The 24,851-nt window shown below is 54.8% G+C and overlaps 1 protein-coding gene across 1 annotated transcript in view; it reads left to right on the forward strand.

Annotated features, from left to right (window-relative positions):
• Positions 1-21,791: 21,791 nt before the first annotated feature.
• The window catches only part of AJAP1 (adherens junctions associated protein 1), a 30,036-nt gene continuing 26,976 nt past the window's right edge, over positions 21,792-24,851 (forward strand). The window contains exon 1 of the mRNA XM_065650207.1: positions 21,792-21,858. Within this exon, the coding sequence (XP_065506279.1) occupies positions 21,830-21,858 (29 nt within the window). The 5' untranslated portion in view covers positions 21,792-21,829. The remainder of the gene's footprint in view (positions 21,859-24,851) is intronic.

Genomic DNA, 24,851 nt, shown 5'->3' on the forward strand with positions numbered 1-24,851 from the left:
GTAATTTTAAACACAGGAATCCAATAAAATTCAAATGGCAGCCGGGAGGTGAAAAAGCAAACGGCACAGGCCAGGCACCAAATCAATATGCAGGTAAGTGCCCTGTAGCACAGAGCTGGGCGCAGCTCTTGGTAGCTGCTTAAGCTGCAGAAGACAGTTCTGCTTATCTTTAAAGCAGGTAAATTGTACCCCTCCCTTGCTATATGCCACTTATTTTGTGCCCTGTAGCAAAGACAGTTTCATTGATCAAACAGAAGCCAGTTAATGGCTAAAGGAACGTGAAAAATAATGTAACATCAAGCAAGCCTGAGAGCGTCCTGCTTGTTTATCTGCACATATGTCTTTTGAAATACACGGGTTTGCTTTTTTTCACAGTACTGCGGAACCTTTTTGCTCTTTGAAGTGCACTAATCTACCGGAGAAGCCTTAATTTCTGGATCGGGGTAAGCGGCTCACTGTCCGCTGCTGCTCTGAGCACCAGGTCCCTCTCCTGAGCAAGAGGAGCAGATGCTGCACACAGGCTGCCCCGGGACGCGATGCTCGGGGGAGCAGCCGCCAGCAGAAGCAGCCCGCCAGGCTTTGGTCCTGCTCCGAAGCCCACTGCCATGGCCCACAGGCCACCACGGTGCACTGCCCGCCGCGCCAGAGGGTTTTCATATCTGCAGGAAGGAATCTTTCAGTGGCAAAAAGCTTTCTTGGCGGCGGAAGGAAAGTTCCTGCTGTTTAGCTTGCAGGGCTCCCGCTCTCTCTGCGTGGAATAAATGCCTTTTGAAATCCAGCCACGAGAGCCGGGAAGTGCATTCGACTGTCTTCTTGGCAGCTTTTAATTTATAGCATGTGCACTTTGACGTGTTGATCTTCGTGACTGCACAAGGAATTGAATTTGATTCAGATTTATTTGTTCTACTTTGTGCCTCCTGTTACTTATCGCTGCAGCATCGCAGGCTGTGGATGGGTTTTGTTCAGCCATCCCAATTAAAGCCTGCAAAGTGCAAATACACACAAGAGCAGCTGGAAATACGACACGCAAAAAGCAAACAGGCAGACAAGCCAAGGCCCACAGTGACTGCAAGCCCCAGCCATTTTGGTGCGAATTTCACCAAGAGGAATTCCAGCAGTAGAACTGGCTCCGTGCATTTTCCAGGAGCTGCTCCTGCTCCTCGGCCAGCGAGGAATTGCCTTCCCGCCGCTCTGCCACCCTGCTGCGAGCCCACAGCCAGCAACAGTGCCCGATGTCGTGTCAAGAGTGGAAAACGATTGTGCACGATCCATGTGAGATGTTCTCCTGCGCCGCAGTGTCCGTTCTGCTGCCCCGGACATTTCCTGCTCAGGTTATTATCTCCCGGCTCCCCCGGCCCCTGCAGTCTCGGTTATTTAGAGCCTCATTTTCGGAGGGCTGAGCACCGGCAATTCCAGCTGACTTCAATCTCCTTGTCTGCAAGAAAGGGGACAATGACAGCGACCTCCTTTACACAGCACTGGGAGATTTGCTGATCCACAGCTGCACCCAGGAGGTCAGGATTAGTCATAACGATCCAGAGTGAAGATAAAAGGGCTTTGCACTTTTGGTAGCAGTCCCTTCCTGGCTGGTGTGTGATGTTGTCCCCTCTGAGCAGCACCAGCCGTGTCCCCGCTGTCCTGGCCCAGCCGCAGCGCGGTGACCCCGGCCGTGCCCTCGGCAGCTCGGACAGGCTCCTCCCCGGGCTGGAAGCACCAAGAGCCCATCGTTTCTCTTGGTATCATTAATTGCCCTTGGTGCTATTGGAAAAAAATGCCTTCAGGCTTAACTGGAGCGTGTCTGGCTTTAATTCCACCCAGTGGTTCTCGCAATACTCTGTACCTGGAGCCCCGCAGTGCTGGCCCTCCCATGCGAGTCCCTGTGCAAAGGGTCCAAGTCATCCCGCGCTCTTCTTCTAATAAGCTAAATAGACTGAGCTCTTTCATTTCCTCTGGGGGAGGGATTTTTCCAGCCCTGAACTCATTTTTGCCTGCTTTTTCTCCATGAAGAACCTGCCTTCCTTTTGTGGAGCGTTTGCTCTGTTTGTGTTTCCATCAGGCGGGATTTTCTTTTCTCCTTTTTTTTAAAAAAAGGCCTATGTTCTCCTCGCAGGTGGCACTATAGAAATCCATAAATAAATAACAATACTGTTGAAGGGCTCTGGTGGGTCACACCGTCAGAGCCGGTTCTGCAGAGCTCAGAAGCATTGGGGATGTTCTCCCCCCGGCATCCCCGGCTCCACCTGCCCGGCTGGGGACCTGGTGACAATGTCATCTCGCTCCCCAGCCTCCCGCGGTGCCCAGAAGCGACAATGACATGGCAATCAATGGCAATGATCTCCCAAGTAGCCCAGCTGATAAACACGCTCTCCAGGCTGCTGCGAGCATGTCTGAGCTGCTCGCTCTGAATAAATTGAGTTTGATGTACACAACGCGAGGTGTATACACTGCTAAATTTATTCCTTCGGTTCCCGTTGCTGCCGAGCCCCTGCTGCTGCGGGGGTGGGTGGGAGCACTGACGAGCTCCCTAACGAGCTGCGGGGACACGGCCACACCGGGCAGCTCCTGCCGACACGGGGACAAAGGTCACATCTCCACTCCCCGTGGTTTGCCATGAGGATTCCTCCACGGGGAGGAAGCCTGAGCCAGAGCAGCTGAGACACGTTATCCCATCTATTTAAAATCAGCCATTGCAGGGCAAACACTTGCACTCACTTTAGCAAAAATTGGGCTTTAATGACTCCCTTGAGGCTGCAGCACAAAGTGGCAGCAGTGGGAATGCTGTGGTTTTTCCCCAATAGCTGGGCTGCTGTGCTGGTTACCCTGATGGCAAAGCCTGGACCTGGGTCTGTGAGCTGGGGTGGCGTGGGAGCTGGGGTGGCGTGGGAGCTGGGGTGGCGTGGGAGCTGGGGTGGCGTGGGAGCTGGGGTGGCGTGGGAGCTGGGATGGCGTGGGAGCTGGGGTGGTGTGGGAGCTGGGGCTGGTTCCCAGCAGGGGATGGTTGGAGATGGGTTTTGCACCAAGGTAGTGATGCTGCTGGTCTCATTTGCCTGAATGTTTTGTTTGTGTTTGCTTTGTTTATGGAGTATGTATGAAAAATGAATATAAAGGTGCTAATCAGGTTTGGTCCTGAATGTGGATCTGCTGCAAATATAAACTGAATAGCAAGCAGAGGGGAAGGTTTTATTGGAAAACAGGTTTTCAGCTCAGCCAGGGGCTGTAATTAACGCCTGGGTCTGAAAACCTCGGTAGGTTTCATGGTCTGAAGGCTGAGCAGAGCTTTGCATAAAAACACGCTGTTTGCAAAGGGGAGGTGAGAAACCCCGGCTCCCTGTCCCCCAGGTCCTTCTGTGCAGGTATCCATCAGCTCCTTTGTTTGGTTGCTTTAATTGAGCTTGCTATTTATAGCTGATTATTGGAACCAGGTCGAACTCATCTCGGTGCGATTTCCATAAGGAGACAGGCAGTGAGTCACTCCGAGTCCCTCCTGTCCCTGGCCGAGTCCCCTGTCCCTGTGCTCGCTGGGGGACGCTCGCCTGGCCCCGCTGCTCCTCTGCACAGCACCGTTCTCTCCTGCCATCCACCCAACGAGAACGCCTCTTAAACCTCAGGTTAGCCTTTGATTTGCAGTTCTGTTCTGCAGAAAATACACATTAGCCTTTTGATCCCCAAAGTGGGCTTTTGAGCAGGAACTGCAGTAAAGTCTCCGGGACGGGGACGCTGAGCTGCGTAACTGCGCTCCTGGTGACATAATGAACGGCTGCCGCCAGCAGCTCTCGCCGGGCTCCCGCGTACCTCAGCCGCCGTTTAACACAATCATTTTCTTTCACTGGCTATAAATATGTTTGAATTCTCTGACCTTGTGAGCCGGCATTATTCTTGGAGGCAGAATTATTTCTTCCTCTGTGGCTCATAGCTTGGCTTTGGCCTTGAAGCCGCCCGGCCCCAACAAGTGCGTGAAGCCCAATTTACAAAGCAAATGAGACGCGGGCAGCAGACCTTGAGGGAGGCCGAGCGCCCTCCGCTCCAGCCCTCGCTGCCACCTTGGGTTTGGGGTGGCAATTAGCAAACGATGTACCCGTGGACATCACTGTCACGGTGCCAAGAGCGCGGAGGAGCCCGACCGACCCCTGATGTTACCCGGGGGTTTGCAGATGTGTTGCTGCGCTGCTGCTTGCACCTTCCCGCGCTCCCCAGGGCAGCTTGTCTGTCTGTCTGTCCAGCAGCCTGAGAGTCACACCCGACACACCTCGGTGGGGCAGAAACCCCCAGCACTGCCTGCATCCAGCACCGCGCCTCCCTTCAGCCGCAGCAATTTGCTTGCATAAATAATTAAGATTACAGTCCCCTATGACTTGCTCCTCATATTCACTGCTAATCCCAGCGTTTTGTTGAAAACCTGTTCCTTATTAATCGCTTCTGTTTTACAGTAGCTCTTAGCTGTACAGTCACTTATTAGCAAACCCATTCCTGTTCCGATGTTCTGCTGGCGGTGACCTTGTCCCCAAACCCCTCTCTGCTGCTCTTCCCTGTGAAATGGCTGTGCCGTAACAGTGCTGGACTGGAAAGAATTTACTGCTTAAATAATTTGTCTAGATTCAGTACAGAAAGTCTTTTGAGGAGATTCATCAGCTAATAAAGAAAATTGATTCTGGAAGCCAAAGTCAATACAGGGTTAGAGAAACACCACCCCCCGCCCTGGGCTCCCTTCCAGAAGCCTGCGCTGCCACATCTGGCTGGCGCTGCCACATCTGGCTGGCGCTGCCACGCACCTTCCCAGCATCGCCACCGTTCCCGAATCGGAGGGGATCTGCCTCCCACCCGCCAGCTCCCGGGCGCCTCTTTTCCGAATTGAAGCCAGCAGCAGGGCAGTGATGCCCTGTCCCCAGCTGGCTGCCCGGGCATCCTCTGCCCAGCCTGCTCTGGTTTTGGGGGAATGTTTTCCATTCGCGCGATCTGGAAGACAAATGCAATGACATTTGAGAAATAGAAGCACCCAGAAAATGGCTCAAGCTGGCTGTCAGAAAGGGAGGAGGGACCTGATGCCATGACTGGGGACGTGAAGAAGACTGGGCACCTTTCGTGGCAGCCCATAAAAGATGAAAAATAGCCAAAGGAAAGAAAGAGAAAAGAATATTTGGCAGAAACATTCAGCCATATGGCTGATTTGTACTTCATGTGTGTTTCTCCATATGTTGTACGTACATGTGTTTGCTTACCCCATGTGCACTTTGCATGCCAGCGATAGTCTCAAACCCATCAAAATTAGCTTGTAAAAGACTGAGGAGCTCTAGGCATGCTTTCCTTCCCCTGGCCGTTCCTCGAAGCTGTTAATCCAAACCACCTTGATCGCCTTGAAAAATTAAAGCTGCCTTTGCCCTGACGTGGCTTTCCTGCTCGCCGCTGTGCTGGACCGTGGGCTCCGACAGATAATTTACTGCCAGCCCGGTGACATTTGCTGGGAAGGGAGTGCTCGCTGTCTTCATCGCCTCTGCTGGAACCCGTGTACCCATCAATAATTCAGGTGCCCTCAGAGCCACCCCCAGCAGCTCCCTCCCTGTTTAATGGGGAAGCAGGTTTCGGTGCCCGGCTCACCAGCGATGCCGAGCACCAGCGGCGACAGAAGGAGCTTCCAGCATCGCGGGGCTGCTGCTTTCTGAAGCGGGGAGGTCAGGCCTGGAGGTGAAGATGCGTGTAAAACTGGGAACACAGAGGAAAAAACCTCCCGAGTCATTGCAATCGTCAGAACTGAAGGAATACCTCCACGGGCCAAGCCTGCTCTCCCAGCGTGATTTAAACTGAAAATTCAGAACCATTTCCTGGTACAAATTGTTTGAGCGGGACGAAACAATCAATGGGAGATATAATCTGCGACTCGTCTCTGCAGCCAAAAACATCTCATCTGTGAACACAAACTCATTAGGAGCGTGATTAATGGGGTGTGCAGGCAGGAGCCGGGGTAGGAGGTATCTGCGAGCTCTGGCCTCTGCTCAACCTGTGCAAGCCGTGCCGAGCAGCAGCAAACCTGCTCTCCCCAAACCGCGGCAGCGAGGGCTGAGGAGCTGCGCACCGCGCCGGCTGGCTCCAGCGCTGCAGCGCTTCGGTTTGCCAACAGCTTTTCTGCCCTCGCTGGGGCGAAGAACTTCTCGCTGACGGCAACATCCAAAACGCTCTGGCGGCAGGAAAAGCAGCCCTGGGCTGGCAAAGGTAGAAACAGCCAAAAACGGTCTTGGAAGAGCAGGACCAGCTGTGCAAAGACACAAAAAGGGGAGAAACGGGATCGCGGTTCCTGGGTGTCGGGCGCAGGGGCTCTGCCCAGGTCAGTGGCCCCGCGGCACCGGCGTGCGGAGCCCCAGGTTCCCTGTGCCGTGCGGCCCCTTCCAGCAATGCCCAAAGCTGTATTCAGGAGACACCTCGCTTGGCTTCTCTTCTGAATTGCCTGCTTGATTAGACATATCAAAAGTGCACGTCGAGGAACAAAGCTCCTCTTGCTGCTGTGACCTGACACCAGCGTAAGAAATGACCCAAAGCCTCTTGGTTTCCTCATCAAACAGGCCCTGAGGAGCAAAAAGTGAGGAAGATTTTTAGGAATATGGTTCAAACAGTGAGGGGAATTAATTCTGGAGATGCCACAGAAATGATGGCCCATAAAGTTAATGAGATATTGCTGAAGAAAGGGTAAACAATTAGGACTATTAGCTGCAAAGATAAACCAAGACCTATTGCCCTCAGAAACACTGAAACTAATTAAATTGAAAATTACAACATGAGAGTACAAAAACAAAAGCAAATAAATTGAGAGAAATAATTAAGTGGCTTAATATCACAATGATAATATTATTAGCAATAGGAAGCGGGGATGGTCTGATTAAAGCTGCTCATTCTCGTGCTCTGTCACTGAAAGCGGGTGACGAGGGACTGGGCGGGCAGGAGGGGACCCGCGGCGCTGGGGTCGGTCTGTGGTGCTGTCCCCATGCTCCGGCCCCCAGGGGTGGTTGTGCCATCCTGGTGCCCCCGCCGGTGCCGTCCCGCCGCGCCGGAGCTCGGGCTCCTCTGCCCACAAACCTGCCGGCGCCCTCGCCCGCCGCGGCCAGGAGAGACCTCCAGGAGAGTCATTAGCGCTCCAATAATTGGTTCCTTTTAAAGGGATTAGAGCCAAATGAACTTTGTGGTTTGCCACCCAGAAATAATCCTGTTTGAAGTGGACAGACTCTCCTGCGGTGTCCAAGGAGACGATGAACGGGCGATGTGCTGCTCGAGTGGATGCTCAGCGCGAAGGGCTCCTGCTTCTTCCTCCAGGGACCTTGCGGAACGAACCTCACGGGGCTGACGCACCAGCTGCGGCTTCAGCCGGCGTGATGGATCGAGGAACAGAACCCAGGCTGAGAACAATAAAAGATGCTTCAGGCAGGGATTTGTGCACCGTGGAGGAGGCTCTGGCGTAAGCCCTGGGCTGAACCCGGGATTGCTCGGGTCAGCGCAAGGCTCCAGAGGATGAAACAGGCATTTTTACTTCTGAGCTTTTACCTCTTCTGGCAAAGTTATCTACGGGTGGAAGGTGATATGGGAGCCGCGTTATTCTGTTGCCATCCCAGCAGCTCCTGGGTGCCGCGGGAGCCAGCGCTGGGCTGTGCCCGCCTGTGCCGGCACAGATAAGGGACTTTGCAGCCGGGGAGATAACCGGTCCGGGGAGACCACCCATCCGCTGGGCAGACGTTCCCCTGCGAGGGGCACGTGTGGCAGAGCAGGATGGCCCTGCAAGGGCTGATCGAACACCCGCTGCCCTCTGGGAACACAAAAAACTGATAACGTGCCCCTGGGCTGGGCTCCTTTGTTGTCTGTTTTCATCACCAAGTTCTCTAATGATTCAGGAAACACATCAGCAACATGCAGGGTTTGGGCTTTGGTTTTCATTTCTCTCACCATCTTCACCTAACAAAAGGAATTAACACCAATGCATTTCATTTTCTATTTCTTATAGGCTTAAAAAAAAGTTACTTCTTTGTCTGGTTAAAAGAATCTGGCAGGAAATACAAGGGTTTCTTTCCTAGCCAGTGGCTCAATCTGCATGTACATTGAGAGCTCCGATTACAAACCGCCTGGCCTGAGCCCGTACGGTGTGATATGTGCTGCCCATCACGATGTGCACGCAGGGCTCCACCTGCAACCTGGCTGTCTGCTTCTAACTGATATAAATGGTGACCCTTAGCGCTGAAAAAGCTGAATAGATACAAATATTACCCATACCTTAAGGGTGCGCTGGGCCTCATTATCCTTGGATAATCGAGGTTACGTGGAGCTCTTCTCCTTTATCTGTCTCTGTCTCTCTTGGCAATGTGCTGAAGCAGAAAAACCTCCGGGATGAATCACCGGGGAAGCCGAAGAGGGGCTGGGACCCCAAAAGCTCGCCCGGCAGGGGCGAGTTAAATCATGGGCTTCAGTTAAATCTCTGCAAATAGTTACTTGGTACATTTTGTTTCTCTGTCTTTACAAATCGCAGGCAAAAAGCCAGTGACATTTTGAAAAGGATCCGCAGTTATTTCTGACTTTCTCCCAGAAATGCTGAGATTTGCAGGGTGTGTGGAGTCGGTATTACACAGGACAGTTGCTTTTCCTTCCCTGGGTAAATATCTACCTACGTGCTACCCATCGCTGCCTGCACACACTATTCTGAGAGTGCGGAAACATCCCTTTGGTAAACAAACCTGGTACTACGGAGACTCCCCCCGGCGCAGAATTTCGGGGGGTTTATCGCTCCGGCGAAGCCGGCTGCGTCCGGGAATCCCACAAGCGACTCTTTCCGTTTCTTCGTGGGAGTTATCTCGCAGCACACGTTGTGTATTCTACAACTGAATCTATAATGCAACATTTGCCAGCGCCAAATGCAGGAGCATTCAAGCTGAGAATTTGCTTTCTGCAAGTATTCTGACTAATGAAACTGAGGCTGTAAATTGTTCCTGGAAAGTGCTTACAAAAGGCTTTCAGATATGTCAAATGATGGTTTTCATATTATCTCAAGTTTGCTTTCAGTTTCTGAGGAATCCTCAGGCTTCCACCTCCTCCCTCCCTTTCCGCGCCCGCGGTGTGCGGGGTGGGTTTGGGAGCAGGATGTGCTGTGCGTGCAATTACACGGCAGCGCAGCCGCGGATCTTCTCACCAAACCCCCTATGAAGACACAGAGCTGCGTTTTTGCACTGAGACGTTCACGCAGATTCATAAAGCTCCAACTCTATTTACTCCTGTGTTCCTCGAAACCCCCTTCCCTGCAGAGAGCGATGCCATCGCAGAGTCAGCCCAAGCCCAGGTTCTCCGCTCACTTTTTTACCACAGGCAGGAAAACCATTAATATGATGAAAATGACCTCAAATTGCTATTGCTGGATTATTTAATCTGCCCAAGCTCTTTTCCACTCTCAGCCACCATAAACGAAGACAAATTGCCTGTCTGGTGTTTAAAGGTTTTGGAACACAGGACAGCATCGATTTTTGTGTATCTGGAAAGGTGACGGTCCCTGCGCCTGCCAGCGAGCAGGCGTTTTGATGACAAAGCGCCTCCGCTGCTGATTGTCCCCACTGATACCGTCACGGAGCGAGCGGCTGGCGGGCACCATGGATCACCCAAAAGCAGGGAGCGGGGGATGAGATGTGGGGAGGAAATCTCCTCCCCGGGCTCTCTGCTGTCCCCCCCGTGCCCGCTGCGGCCCCGTCTCCTTCCAGAGGAGCCGAGCAGATGGAGCGCTTTGCCTCTCCCCGGGAGCCATTATTTCCAGTTCTTGACTCAAGTGGCTGAGCGCTCCCCATTTCAGGTGTTTATCCAGCCCCGTCCCCGCGGCGCTGGGCTGGCACCGGCGCCACCTCGCTTCTCACCCCGACCTCACTGTCACCAAAACAGGTGAGAAAGTCTCCACCGCACCCCTGACGAGCTGCTGGGGCTGCCAGCCCAGGGAAGAAGCACAACTGCACCCCGGCTGCCCCCACTCGTGCCAGTGGGTTACTGGCTTTTGTCTGCCCAGCCAAGCTGCGTGCCTATAAACCAGGGAATTACACCCCAACCTAGTTTACATGCAAAATAAGACTTATTTCTTGTTCATCTTTCTTTCCACAGGTTCCCAGGAATAGCCCACAAAGGGGCAGCTACAAAGGAAAAAGTGATTAATTCTTGGTGGCACATTTAAACACCATTTTTATTACAATTCAGCCTTTTCACACACTCTGCCCTTTTCTGATTCATTCGTGCTCTTTTGAGGTGGAACAAGGCTGATGTTTTGCAGCTCCCATTTTTCAAGAGGAGTTTTTAACTCTTGATTTGCTGTTGGGGCTGCATCAGTGAATGAGAACCTTTCCCCCGTGCCCGTGGAAACGGGGATGCTCCGAGTTTGCTCTGTGTTTGCTCCGGGTTTGCTCCTTGGGAGCGGCACCGCGCTCTGCCCTCCCAGCGCAGGACTTATTGCCTGCAGGGTCCAGCCCTGCAATGCTGGGGCGCGATGGGCGCAATGGGGTGCAGGTGGGTGCAGCCCGGCCGGAGCCGTCCCCGGCTGAGCCCCGCGGCCCCGCTGCACCGTGCCCGAGCAGCGCTGTTCTACAACAGCGCAACAAAACCTGAAATGTACTGGAAATAATTCTACTATCTAACACATTCAGCTCTGTTTGTTTGCTTTTAAATTAACATTGGGGATGAAATAATTCACTGAGCTACAAAGAGATGCCTCAACTTGACAAGAATCGCAGGCAGGATTTCTTCCACTTTCAGTTATCACAGGAAAAAAACCATTTCAACATCTTGTCTGCTCAGTGAAAGAAAAATAGTTTTGTACTCTATGCCTGGGAAACAAGGAGCTTATCAAAAAAATCTCAGGCATCAGAGGGACGCGATGGCAGCGGCGCTGGGGAGGCGCCTCTTCCCTCCGCGGTGCAGAGCCGGGAGCTGCTGCGGGCAGGACAGGTCTCTGCAGCAGGGCAGGGCTGCTCTTGTTAATTGCTGCTCCCGTGATTAGCAGGATTAACGGGTTCCAGGGAGGGAGAAGGAGCAGTGGCACTAACAGGGTGCTCGGGTCAGCGCTGCAGTCCAGGGCCAAACGAACGGGGGAAAAGGGAAGGTGTCCAGGGGTCCCCTCCATCCCGACGTGAGGCACGTGGGGACAGTGCGGGTGATTAGGATCTGCTTTAGGTAACGACGAGGAGCTGCAGCAAAGCAAGTGCGGGTGGATAAGCCGGACTAGTCAAAGACCACATAAGCCTAGAGCCATAATTAGACACGGGGAGAGGAGCCACGACCTTGGAAGAATTAGGGAAGAGGGCTCTAATTAGCAGGCAAAAGGGCCAGGCGCTGTTTAACCCGTTTCTAAAAGTCACTGAACTGCCCCGGATGACTTTGTTGCCAGGAAGATTTGGAGGACGAGCTGACGAGCTTGAGCAAAGCTGACCAGGCGGGAGGAGAGGCCGGCTGGAGATGGGGACGCGCTCCGCGGGGCCGCCCCGGCGCCGAGCGAGGTTAACGACGGAGCAGCAGCAGCTCCCGAGAGCCGCCAGCAGCCCCGCTTCGGGATGCGCTCCGGTGCAGTGATGATTTCTGGGTGGATTAGGGCTGGAAAAGGCTTTTAACTCAGGGAAGAGCCTGGTGAGGTTTTGCTTCTGGGCAAACTGGAGACAGAAAGATGGATCTCAGGGAAAGGCTCCTGCAGAACATCAGGCCACGAAGTCATAGATTTCCAAACCGTTTTAGTGCACAAATCCTTTCGATTTTAACACCTTGGGAGCAAGCATGAAACAAAGCTCAGAGAATGAAATAAGCCAAAGGAACTGAAAACGTCTGTGGGTTGGTCGCCCTTTCGGAGGAAGCCCCAGCTGCTGGTTCTCCAGCCGCGTCCTGGCGTGCGGTGGCATTTCGTGCACAACACCGACCCTTGGGGACTCATCGACACGGGGCAGAAGCCAAGGGATGCGCAAGTTTACGCTTTAGGTTGTCTTTTATTTCTATTTAATTGAGCTGGCTTGCTAGTTTGGGTTTGAAAGCTTCTGACTGATCCAGAGTCAACAAGGGTACTGAGGATCAAGCTCTCCGCTCCCATCTTCCACCCACTTAATGAAAACAAACGCCACCAGGACAAGGGCCATCCTTCTTATTTGTCTTTTCAGGCCTCGAGAATGGGCTTGCTTTAGACTTCTTTTTATACATGTTATTTTAACAAATGAACCAAGTTATATACCCTGGCTGCGTCCAGATACATCTAATTCCCAAACCCTGATGGAGCTGTTGCTGGTCTCTGCTCATTAATCCCGTTAGTGTCAGCGTTTGCATCTGGTCCTGGGCGTCCAAAATCCACGTTACTCTCAGAGGGCGCAAAGGAAAAGCTCTGGGAAACCTTTTCCCGCATCGGGGCTGGGAGGGGCAGGGCTTAGCAGCCAATTAACAGTTGCTAATTACCTCTGCCCCGCCCTTGGCCCAAATCCTCCGGAGGAGGGAGCTGAGGAGCTGGAGGGGGGTCCGTTCCTTTTATGAAGTTTGTGATTCCAGCTTTGTAATAAACCGCAGCGTTTCAGCCGGTGAAATGCAATTGCCTTTCAAAGGCACAGAGTTAGAGCTCCCTGGATGGCTTGTGGCAGACCCTGGGCGGGAGCAAAGCAGGAGCCGCTGGCGGGAGGGGCTATTTGTGCAAGACGCCAGTCCGAAGAACATGCAGGTGAGCAAACAAGAGCTGATGAGGATCAATGGGTTTGCAGCAGGACCTCGGCTGCAGCAGCTCATGTTTCCAGCAGCATCAAACTTCATTCACTCTAAAGTATCTCTGAACTTTCGGACCATTTTTTCCCCTCGGTATTGAAGCGCTGGCGCAGACTTCACTTGCCAGCCCCGCGGGTACTGGGGGGATGAATGTGTCATGAAACGAATTGGAAATAACAGCTTACTTTTCTTGTAGATTAAAAAAAAGAAGATGGGAGAGAGCAGAGAAGAGCTGAAATAAAATGCCTGCAGCTGTCCCCCCGGTGCCACCAGTGTCCCTTGGAGCCCCCAGCCCTGCCCGCCCCCCCAGCTCGGCTGTGCCTGGGAAACCATTGCAGGTGCGGCAGAAAAAAAAATATTTCGTGTTTTGGTTGGGGCAGAGACCACATATTTGGGCGTTTGTCCCCCACTCGTTGCCTTTGGCAATCCTGGGAGTGTTGACATCCTCCCTGCCCTGCAAACAGCGAGAGGTTTCCCGCAGCGGGAGCAGGGAGGGGACGCGGGGACACGGACGCGGATTTTGTCCCCGCTCTGGAGGCGGCGAGCGGGTCAGCTGCGGGGACGGGACGCTGGCTGCCACCTCCCCCCCCGCCCGCTGGGGGCTGCTGGCAGGAGGGGACGGGGCGGGAGCCTCGCGGGGTGACACACGGGCAGGACGCGCTGCGCCCGGCCCCTCGCTGAGCTGGGGTGACAGCGTGCCGGGGTGTCACCGCGGGCCGGGGGCACCCGCGCCGCGCGTTTTGCCCTTGAGCGCTTGCTTGGCTTTTGTTCTCTGGAGCAAGACACCTGCTCTTCCCACAAACAAAGCCATAAATTGTTGTGCAAGCAGGTTTCAAGGGGAAGAAAACGCGGAGCAGGGATGGCAGCGGCGGGGAGTCGTGCGAGGAGGTGAATTACGTGAAATATGGCTGAAAACTTCCACGCCATAAATATATTTCTGATCACAAGTAATAAATCATCGTAATTATTCTATAAATAAGGGAAAGGCTGGCTCTGTGGTACCTGGCTTTTTTCTACAGGCCTCTGGAGCAAATTTGTTAGCACCTTAAAATAAACTATTTGCTCCAGATAGTTTGTTTGTACTCTCCAGGCTGAATTGTCTCCTCATTCATTTTTCATCCCCTTTGGTTTGGTCGCTGGGAATCTTTTTGTGCTTTTTCTTTTTTTCCTCCCCTGTCTGGCTCTGACAAAGAGACACTGAGGGAGGGGAGTGTTTAAAACACAAGCAGAAAGCTCTTGCTTTTCTTCTGTGCCATGAGGGGTCTCGACGGCAGAGGTGGAAGTTTCCTTCGGTCCCCCCGGGCTGGCTCGCGTCGCGGTTCCTCTGGGCCGGGCGGGGATGAGCTGCAGAAGGGACCGCGCCGGGTCACGGTGCTCCGGCGATGCGGGGCCGCGTGCCCGAGCATCCCGGCAGAGCACCCCACGCCGAGGTCCCCCCTCCACACGTAAATGACACGTTCCATGACCAGTTTGCCACAATGTCCCCTGGCAGCGGGGGGGATCCCCGTTCCCTGCAGAAATGCCCTGTTCAGCCCCCCCCGCTCTCCCCAGAGCTCCCTGTGCTGAGGCCTCTGGTTAGTGTCTTTTCCACAGGGCTGTAAACTCGCAACGCACCATTTTTTTCCTTTTTATAGATCAGCATTACTAATTTATTGGAAGTTTACTATTTGGAAATGTTCTCATATAAATTAATGGGAAGGTAATATTAAGCCTTGGTCCCCGGAGGAGGAGGAAACCAAACAAAAACCACCTTCGCTGTGCTCAAGGAAAGGCAGCCCGGTAAATCATGCCCTTGGCTCTGTGGAGACCGGCGCTCCAAGGGCAGGAGCAGCACAGAGCGCCAGAGCTGGGGCTGCGGCTGCGCCGGGGCTGCCGCGGGTCCCGCGCTGGACCAGCCCGGCTCTGGTGCTCAGGACACGCAGGGTGACGTTTGCTGCTCCTGCAGGATTTGCTCCTCTCCAGCTCCCAGGTCTGCACCATCCTCCTTCATAACTTTGGTGGGGAAACGCGCACCCTGGCTGTACTTTCCGTGGTGCTTTTCAGGAACATCTCCGGAGGCTTCACCAGGCATTTAATTATCTGCTGGAGGAAGATGTGCCCAACTTGGCTTTGGTTGCTGCTGCAAACCAGCAGTGTCCTGCAGCCCATGGCATATGTGTTTGTGTCAATTAAATGGCATAATTGGTGAGGTTTCCCAGCCCTATGTGTAGGTCGGACCTGGAGCAGGGACAATTCCCCCCGGGGATGGGATGGGGTCCCTCAGCATCCCCCGTGGCCGGGGCAGGGCTGGAGGTGATGGAGCTGAGGGGTAACGTTGTGTTCATGTACACACGCCTCCTTTCATTTGATAAAACTATTCCCATTTGTGAGAAAATCTTACTGGGTTAAATCGCTTCTCCCACAGTAATATAAAAATGCCATGGCTCAGGAATACTGACATGCATGAGAGTCGGGCTCACTTCTCTTGCTGAGCAGGAATGATTATTCTGTATCACTTTACAAAAGAGACCTTACTGTAATATACCTGCTGTGCATTGATAAATAGCACCAGCAGATAATAAGGGCCTTAGGCAAGGAGCAAGGAAGAAAAAAGGCTTTCTGGCATGTGAACACAAATGCTTTAAATGTGAACTAAATTGGCCTTATCATTCCTCAGATTTGCAAAATTAAACCGTGCCCAATTGTCAACATCACTGAGATATATGAGACCAATATAGCCAAGCAAAGGGAATCTATAAGAGCCCTGCTAGAGATGCTTGTAGGGTTTAAGAAGGACATATTGTTAATGAAACCAAGCGTTCTGATTTTGTTATCCTATGCACCACCTCCCAAAATGGAAAGCTGGAAAAGTTCATCAGCTGAGGATGCGTGAAAGATAAGTGCACTGGAGCTGGAAATAAGCCTGGCTTAGCATCAGGCCTCCGCTCTCGAGAAACCCTCTTTGCACAAGGAACTGTAGAGCTGGACCTGTGCATACTACACACCACCATCGAGGTCAAAAACCCGCCATTCCACATGAAGGTGTCATAGGGAGCAGCAGACAGACACGCTGGAGAGCGATGGCGGGACCTGCTCGGGGACGTCGCCGAGCGGCAACCCCTGTTCAGGGTTCGCCAACACCATCTCCTGCTGGGGGCCATGGTTTTCAATCAGCAGCTGCTCTGTGCGATGTAGTTGCTGTATGTTCACTGGGAACTGCAAGTTGGTGAAATCAAAATCATTTTTGCTCTTGCCCTGACTACACCTAACTTACCCAGAGCCCCCAGACTCCTGCCATAGCCCAAGCCTCCACTCCTGCAGAGGTTGAGAAAGAATATCCATCATTTTCTATTTGTGCACCTTATCCTATTTAGCAAAACAGGCCTGGATTAGCTCATCTTTCCCGTGAGGAACGGTGCAAAGCATTGCACCCTGTAATGACACCTCTCCTTTGCAAGGCAGAGACCTCTGCTTCAGTTCCACGTCTCCAGATTGTTAATGTCTCGCAGCCACCGTGCGAAGGAGAGCCACCTTGCTTCACCTTGGATGCAAAGCCCGGGGAAACCATGGCAATGCCGGAGTCAGTGTCACCTCTCTAATGATGCCCAGGATTTCTCAGCAGAGTTAACAAAGGCAGGTTACCTCTCAAGCTGTTCAAAGCACCGCTCCCAGTCTCCTGCAAGTGCTGGTTCTCAGGCATTTGATTTTGACCCCAGCTGGTGCCCTGGGCTCTGCAGCCCCTGCCAGCTCTGCGACAGGGACAGGAGGCAGAGGGGACGCAGCTCGGTGTGCCGGAGCTGACGCCAGCCAGGAGCTGACTGTGCCCCCATCAAAACAGAATGTGCCTGAGCACGAAGCGCGGGGTGAGCAGGTGGAACTTGGATGCCTGTGCTGAAGGCAATTAAGCTGCTCAGATGCTCATCTGTCCTCAGGGTCCTGCTTTAGTCAGGGCTCTGCAGGCCGGGCAGGAGGTGGGGGGTGCGGGCGAGGAAGCCAGTTAGAGCAGGGTGATTGATCTGGGCTCATTCCTCAGCGAGCTGGAGCAGAGGCAGAGCAGAACAGCCCCCCTTCACCACGCTGCTGCTGCTCTCAGGGTATTTGTGCCTGGAGGCATCTCACACGAGGAGCTTGTCCCCATTTAGAGACATACTGAGAATCCTGACACCCCACCCTGCCCTAAGCTCTACCAGCGGCCCATAGACTTCCTAAGCAAGCTCTTGAAATAAGAAGTGCAAGAGCACCTCAGGACTGCTGCTAAAGATCGAGAAAATGAGAAACCACCAAGATTCCAGCTCAGCTCCGAGAACAAAGTGATCCCAGCTCTGTCCCCACATCGGTCCTGTCCTGTCCCCAGCCAGCCAGCTGGCAGTGACCTTGGGGGGCCTCATGAGGGACCTGCAGGTAGCAACGAGCACCTGGGGCTGGACAAGCTCTGTAACCATCAAGGGCTGTTGTTCCTGGTGCTTTGGCGTGCTCTGGGGCTGTGTTAGGGGCTGGAGAAGGTAGGCATTTTTTCCTTCATTCATTAATCTCTCAGGCTTTAGCTTAATTATGCTACTGGGCTGCTAAGTCAGGGCTTCATGCTTCCTAATTTTTTCTTTTGTCTTGCATACACACATGAGACAGATTTTGCTTCCACAAGGGATATTTATAGGACATATGTTAGAGCTTGAAGAAGCTGATTAGCAATGTTTAGATTAAAAAAAAAAAAAAAGAAAGAAGAAACTGCCTGAGAGCAGCCAAACCAGAGAAATATTAGACAGGGTGCCAATTCTGGGCAGTGCCCCCCCTGCCTCCCAAACCCAGCTGGGGGGCCGGAGCTGGGGTGCGGGCAGCTCTGCGCGGGGCGGCGGTACCGGAGGCAGGACGCGCTGCCCGCGCTCCTTGGGAAGGACTGTGGGGACAGAAGCGGCTAAAGAGCACATTTCCCTGCAAAAGGAGCTGGGGCTGGGCAGCTGGGTGACGTCCCCGGGGGCACCCGCGCTGCAGGGGGGCTGTGCGAGGCTGGGGGGGCTCTGTCAGCCTTGGAGACCAGGCGGCAAGCAGATGTGACCCGCGAAACACTCCGCAGGTGTCTCACACCTCCTCAGACCCCCCTCCAGCTCCTCTGCCTCATTATGTGGTCCTATCAAGACCATTAGAGGAGTCTGAGACCTTGGGGGACGCTTTCTTAAGTGAATACGAGTCCCGGAGTCCCCTAAGAGCTGCTCAGAGCGTAAAACTCACCAGGTGCTTCCCACAATCCTGCTCCCTGCCAGCACAGCTCTGAGAAACCAAAGTGCGATGTTACAAGGAGGCAGAAATTGCATTATACTCCTCTCTTCTTCACAAGCTCCAAGTAACACTTCTTTCTTCCATATGAAAGCAAAATGGGTAATGACAACCTATTTCTATTGAAGAGACTATTTTCACTCCTTTTCGGCAAGTGTAGCTGGGACAGCGTCTTTCTTGCCATTCAGAGGCAAATTAACAGTTTTTTGCCTCAAGAACATGCCCGGTGCAGTGCAGCCGGCAACATTCACCCACCACAGGTGGCAGCCTCGGGATGCCCACACCTATGAAAGCTCACGGTGGGTGGGTGATAACGCAGGTGCTGTTACGGGAAACCTGGGAAGCGCAGTTTGGATCACAGGGAAAACCCTTTTTCTTCCAGAATATGGGTCTGCAGGAGCATCTGTGACCCGCCGCGCCGCAGCCACTGCCAGGCAGCGCTCGCAGCTTTGCACCAGCGTCAGGAACTTCACTCTCTTGGAGAGATGACTCTGAGAAGAACAAGTTAGACAAATGAATTCACTAATTACTTCCTTCCCTCCTACTAAATGGTGGGATAATTCGCAGTTCCTGCTCCCGCAGCGGGCTGCTCCATCGCCTGTCACCCGCTCCGCGCTCAGCAGCCCCAGCAGCGCTGCCGAGCAAATGAGCCAGACAAAGGGGGCTGAGATTGCCGATTGGCATCAATCTGCCTTTTGAAACGCCACTAAAAATGGTGCAATGGCTATTTTAAGAAGGCGCAGAAGCGATGCCTCATGTGTCACCTGGTCCAGCAGTAGCAGGGATGCGGGAGAGCAGCGAGGATGCAGCTCGGACACCCACACTCTGGCCAAGTATCTCCCTCCTGCGAGGTTTGTGCTCCAAGCTTCTCAAACCAGCCCTGCACCCATAGAACAGCCTATATATAAGAGCTTTGTGTGCGCACTTGCTTTGGGACTGTTGAAAGCCTTAACTCTGCTTTGATAGCTGTTTTTGCGGTTCAAGAATACTCTGGGAGCTCCTGGCCGGTGCCGTTTCTATGCAGAGGGCAGAAGCTCTGGAAGGGGCTCGGGGCCAGAGGAAAGCTGATGACAAGGACGTGGGGCCTTCCAGTACTGGGGTTCACTCGCCTTGCTAATGTCTGTAGAGGTAGAACAGATGTTTATAGCCCAATAAACACAGGCAAAGTTTCCTGTTGGATTCCAGCCCCATTTTCAAGCTCTACCTGTGCTGCCAGGCCCCAGGGCTCCCCAGATGCCATCCTGTCCCCCCACCCCAGCACACAACACCCACAACAGCTCCGTCCGTTTGGCACAAATGGGGAAATAATATTTTTTTAAGTGGGCATGAGTTAAGAGGATTCGTTTCGCATACAAGATAGCTCTCATTAATGTTTGCTCGTTTGGGTTTATTTAAGCCTTAATTGATTGTCTTCTACTTAACTGTGTTCCGGTATCTCTCAGGCTCCAGAACAGACTCTTAGGAGACTGACAATTGCGTGCTCTTCCCTCCTCCTCTCTGAAGATCTTTCATGTTAGTTTGCCGGGTTTAATGGATTATAAAGTCCCTGGGCTTGCAGTAAAGCTGAACTTTCTCTTTCAAGTCACTGCACATGCAGCCTCCAGAAAGGCTGCGTCCAGGTGAGTGTTGTGCTTTGATACTTGTTTTTGCTGAAGCTGTTGTAATTTGCAGCTATGAACATCACACATAAAATCATGGGAGTGCATGTCATGAACGTCCCTGGGTCTTGTGGCTCCCTCCCTCCCGGCTGCGGAGGGACGAGAGCTCTGGGCAGAGCTGCGGTCCAGGCTGGAACTGGCCTCATCATGGGGGATGGAGAGGGGACTGTCATCGGCCTTGCAGCGTCACCGAACGCACGCTGCCTGGCCTGCAAGTCGGGATTTCATGGGTGCCTTTGAGTGGACTGTGCCCGAACTGCCCCAGGAGGTCAGAAACACTTTTACGGAAAAACACAAATCAGCCTAGCCGTGATTTAGGACACGTCTGTGGTCCTGATTCTGCTTGGGCTTGGATAGGAGAGATGTGTCCCCGGCAGCAGGAATCTCCCAGCAGAAGCTGTCCTTCAGGCCAGCCCCTGAGATTTCACCCTTCCCAAAATAGATTCCTTCCGACCAGGAATCCAACTCCAAATATCGTGGGGATTTGGATGCTGAACTACAGCACTTCTAGTGGCAGCTGGAGCTGCTCGGCGGGAGCACATGTAAGGAGCAGGGGCTTGCGAGGCCTCACGGGGCGAGCGCTGACCTTTTGTCTGGCTGCTTCGCTTCAAGGAGGCTCCTGCTGCTTCCACAGTAAGTTTATATGGAGGCAGAAAAGAAACCCAGTGACTCAGAAAGGCAGCGAGGAAACTCGTTTCTACTTAAGTCTTGCTTGTGCTGTGAGTGTTGGGAACAAAGCGAGCCGTGGCTGGTGAAATGCCCCTTCCTCGCTGGCCCTGTGCGGAGCTGAGGTTTGTTCCCTGTGGGGATCGCCCAGGCGGTTCTGACTGCAAACCGCAGCCCTGATTCTCACTCGTAGCCAGCAGCAGCTTCAAAGAATCTGTCCCCAGATTCATACAAAAACTTCTTTTCCTGCAGCAGCTGGGCAGAAGCCATCCAAAGAAGCTCATATTTTCAAGAGAGACATTTTTCTTTCAATACACTAGTGATAGGAATAATTAGCTTCTTACTGGCAGCACCCCTGGAAAGAGAGAAGCTATCAGGTGCTGATGAAACACCTCTTAAAATAACCAAAGCCTTTCCCAACACGTTCACTTGTCCTCTTTGTGCTCTATTGTCTTTAAACGAGCACAGAGTGAAAAAGGCACGCACTTTGCGCTGAAGGAAATTTGGTGGTGGCGGCTGCCACAAATCTGCTGCGGGAGCCTGAGGAGGAGGCGGCTGTTGGGGAGATGCCGCTCGCCAGCGGCACATGAGCGCTCGCACTTGCTCGACATTTTCCCTGCAGAACAGATGCGCGGGACCAGAAGGGGAAACTCTCTTTCTTCAGTGGGGAGCAGGAGGCGGCGGGGGGCCGAGGGATGCCGCCTGCTCCTCCGGACTTCAAAAGCACGGATGAAAAATGCAGCCCCTTTCCCGGTGCTCTTTAGGAAACGGCCTTCAGCGCGGGGACCGGAGGCACCAGCTCCTCAGGGACGGGGAATCAGCGCGGTGACACCTCAGTCCCGCACCGCCGACCTGCCAAACGCGCGCCTAACTAGGCTGGCAGTCGGGCTGGAGCAGGTGCCTGCGGATCAGGCAGAGCCCGCAGTTGGTCCGATTCCGGGAGAAGGAGCGTTCCGCTGCCCGCTCCGCAGGCGCGGGAAGTTGCTGCCCGAACGCGCCGTCCCGCGGAGCCCGGGGCCGTTTGCCGGTGGGTCCCCCCGCGGGACCCTGCCCGCCGGCTCCAGCGCCCGACGGAGCCGCTCCCGGCCCCGGCTCCGCCGGCGGGTCCGCCCCCGCCCCAGCGCGGAGCGGAGCGGAGGGGCCGCGCTCCGCCCCCGCCTCCTCCCCGCGCAACTTCCCCGAGCCGCGGCCCCCCGCCCCCGCCCCGCGGGTGCGCGCACAGACGCGGGCGCGCCGAGACGCGCTGAGCCGAGCCTAGCGGAGCCCAGCCGAGCGGAGCCCAGCCGAGCCGCACCGCGCCCGCCGGGGCCCCGCGCCTCTCCCGCCGCGCATGGGGCGCGCAGCTTCCGCGGGCGCGCAGCTGCCCCGCCGGCGCTGAGGGGCCCGGGCAGCCGGAGCGCCGACCCCCGCCGGCCCCCGGGCATGCCCGGCCCGCTGCGCGCCGCCTGCCCCGCCGCTGAGCGCCGCCGCGGGCGCGGAGCGGCGCGCCCGGATGGAGAGCTGAGGCGGTGAGCCCCGCCGGGCCGGGAGACGTGACGATGTGGATGCGACGGCTCCCGGGAAGCAGGTAGGGCCGGGGCGCGGCGGCCCCGCGGAGCCCCGCGGAGCGAGCGCCGGCTGCGCTTCTCGCCTTCGCCCGCCCGGTGCGCTCGGGGAGCGGCTCCCGGAGTTAAATAATGAACTTCGCGGAGCGGGGTGCGGGATGGGGAGCGGGGCGGTGCGGCTCGGCGGCTTCCAGCGCTCCGGGAGCCGCGGCCGGCGCCGGTGCCCGGCGGGGCTCCCTCCGTCCGGCCGCCCTGCCCGGGGGCACGGGGGTCGGTGTCCCTCGCTGGCCCTGCGCGCTGCCGGGAACGTGTGCTGCCTTTCGGGGAAAGGGGCCGGGGAGCGGCCGGGGCATGTGCGGCGGGCGGGCAGCAGGCTGGCTGGCTGGCTGGCTGTGTTCGGGGGATTAATCGAGAATTGCGAAGCGGAGGAGACGGAGGCAAAGTGTTATGTAACACGTTTTCGTTACCGCTGCGAAGTCATCTGAGCCGAAATCTTGTTATTTCCATGGTAGTGTGTGCGGAGAACACTAGTTACCCAGCCCCTGCCCGCGCTCTGCCCGGCTGCCCCCGAAGCCGCAGGAATGCCTGTTTTTCTGTGTTTTGAGCCTACCTCGGTGGAATTACATTTAAAGCAGCAGCGTGTTAAACAAGTGAGATCATACGGAAAACTGTGGTGCTGTGTGATGCGTGATCTGTTCCTCTCCCCCCCACACCCGATTTTCTATTTAGAAGTCCTGGTTTTGAGCTGGTGCGTGGTTTGTGTGGGGCAGGGGTCAGACCCTCCTGCCTGCCCTGAGCATCCCGCCTGCGGGGCCGGGAGCGGTTCCTGTGCCTTGTCCTGTTCTCTGGCTGCTGTGGAGGGGGGTCCCAAGGCCCGGGGTGCTGAGCAGGTGTCCCCACTCTTGCAGCCCACACCGGGGCCTGTGGCTGCTCCCCAGGCGGCTGCGGGATGAGCAGATGGATGCGGCCCCGTCGCCAGCCCTACCCCGTGCAGCGCCAAGGGGAGCCCCCTGGCCCGCTGTGCTCCCCCTGCTCCGGCAGAACGTGGCTGCTGTTTGGGGGTGCAGGAGGGGAGGTGGCAGGGCCCCCCACATGCCATGGGAGCTGCGAGTGATGCGAGAGGCCTTTGTCCATCACCCGTCAGAGTCACTGGAGGCTTTGTCCCTCTGCCTGAGCTTTGGCTGGAGTCCCAGAGGGTGAAACTTGAACTGAGGTTCTGTCTGCTGGAGGAGGCCGTCAGTTTTTGTTTTACACTTGTGTGTGCCGTGCAGCACATTCCAGGTGCACATGGCAAGTGAGCTCCCGGTGTCCCCAGCCTCGTCCCCTGTCCCCAGCCGATGCGCCGTGGCAGCGCGGGCACACGAACACCCTCACGCTGCTGCCAAAGACGTCCGTCTGTCTGCCGAGGGAGTGCTGCTGCGCGGTGGGAAGGACAGAGTCTGCGGTGATGTAGTGACCTTAGGAATTGCTCCTTGGAAAGCACCCGAGCTGTTGTTCAGGGTCCTCGCGTGCGGATTTATTCTGTGGCAGATGAAAAGCCCGGTGGAGCTGGAGGGCTGTTTCCTGAGGCTGAAGCCAGCAGAAGACTGTTATCTTGGAAACAGAGGACGCCCTCTGCTTTTTTATTTTTGTGAAGAGTTTAGCAATGAAAACAGGAGCCTTCCGGTCGTTTCTCTCCTCGATTCGCCTTGCGAATTTCTTTGCTGTCTATCCTGGATTCTCAGCACCAGCCTGTCCTCTGTACCACCTCATCAGCTTCCAGTCCCTCCGTGTTTTATTTTTAATAAGAGACAACTTTACCGCTAACCCTGCCTGCTGCTCTCACTTCTCTCTAACTCTAATTGCTTCTGGCTTTATTTCTGACATTTCCCATGTCGTTTCTCCTCATTTTCTTGAAGACTGCTAGAAAAATAGCTCCGAGAGAAGCAGTAGACCTTTCCAGCGCCCGTTTCACCCCGCGCAGCCCCTGCCTGGAGCTGCTGCCTCGCGTGGGGAGATGGTACCTTATTGCTCCTTTCAAGTCGGATTCCTTTTGCCAGGGGCAGCAGCAGCTGCGTGACCTTGCAGTCGAGCTTTGCTCTTACGCTGAGCAGGGCGAGACCTACAAACCCACCTCGCTCAGAATTATTCTGCCTGTGTTTTCCGGCTCTGAGCGGGGCTGGGGGTGCAGCGTTGCAGCCCCCGTGAAGTCCCGGGGATGCTCCAGATCCGCTCTGCCCTTCGCAGCGCGGCAGATGTGGACGTGGGGGCTGCAGGGCAAAGGTCTGTTATCAGGGGAGGCGGCAGCCACTCTGTCACCTCCCCAATGTGCACCGACGTGTGTGCATGCGGCTGCGTCGGTGCCCGCACCTGCCTGGGAGGGCACGACAGCTTTCTGCAGCGTGCCGTCTGCCGGCTCCCAGCTCTGCTGAGGACTTCCCTTCCGTAGCGACCAAGACAATATTTTAAACAATATGCCGTGGTTTTTACAGCATTTAGCTCCGGAGTGATTTGCAGTGTGAGTAAAAATACTGTTTGCAATTTCTAACCGATTGTATAAAGCAACTCATTAAAAACATACATCCCTGCGCGCTGGCACCGAGGAAACTTTATGGGCCTTGTAGTTACTGCCAAAGCAAACATTTTCCATGAATTTCACTCATCAAGTTCACGCTGTCAAATGTAGATTCAGCCGCTCGTCAAAGATGCAAGCCTTGCAGTCTGGAAAGTAATGAGAGCAGTAAGCAGTGGGAGTTAATGGCCTCCACCAAGGAGCCCTTACTCATCCCGCATCCGCGCAGGGGCTGAGCTGGCTGCTCCCGGGTGAATTGATTGCCACAGAAATTCATCTAGTGTCACCAGCTATGATACTTAACAGGCACAATAATGCTTGAATAAACTGCACTTTTATGCAGCGGTTCGTACCTCCTAACTGGCAGCAATTTCACAGATGAGGCGAAGGGAGCGGCGCTGGTCTTTAGCAGCCTCTTCCCTGGAGCATGAATAATTGTGGTAATAAGGCCGGGGCCGCGGCGCT

Source organism: Caloenas nicobarica, chromosome 22, assembly GCF_036013445.1.
Source record: "Caloenas nicobarica isolate bCalNic1 chromosome 22, bCalNic1.hap1, whole genome shotgun sequence".
Classification (NCBI taxonomy): Eukaryota; Metazoa; Chordata; class Aves; order Columbiformes; family Columbidae; genus Caloenas; species Caloenas nicobarica.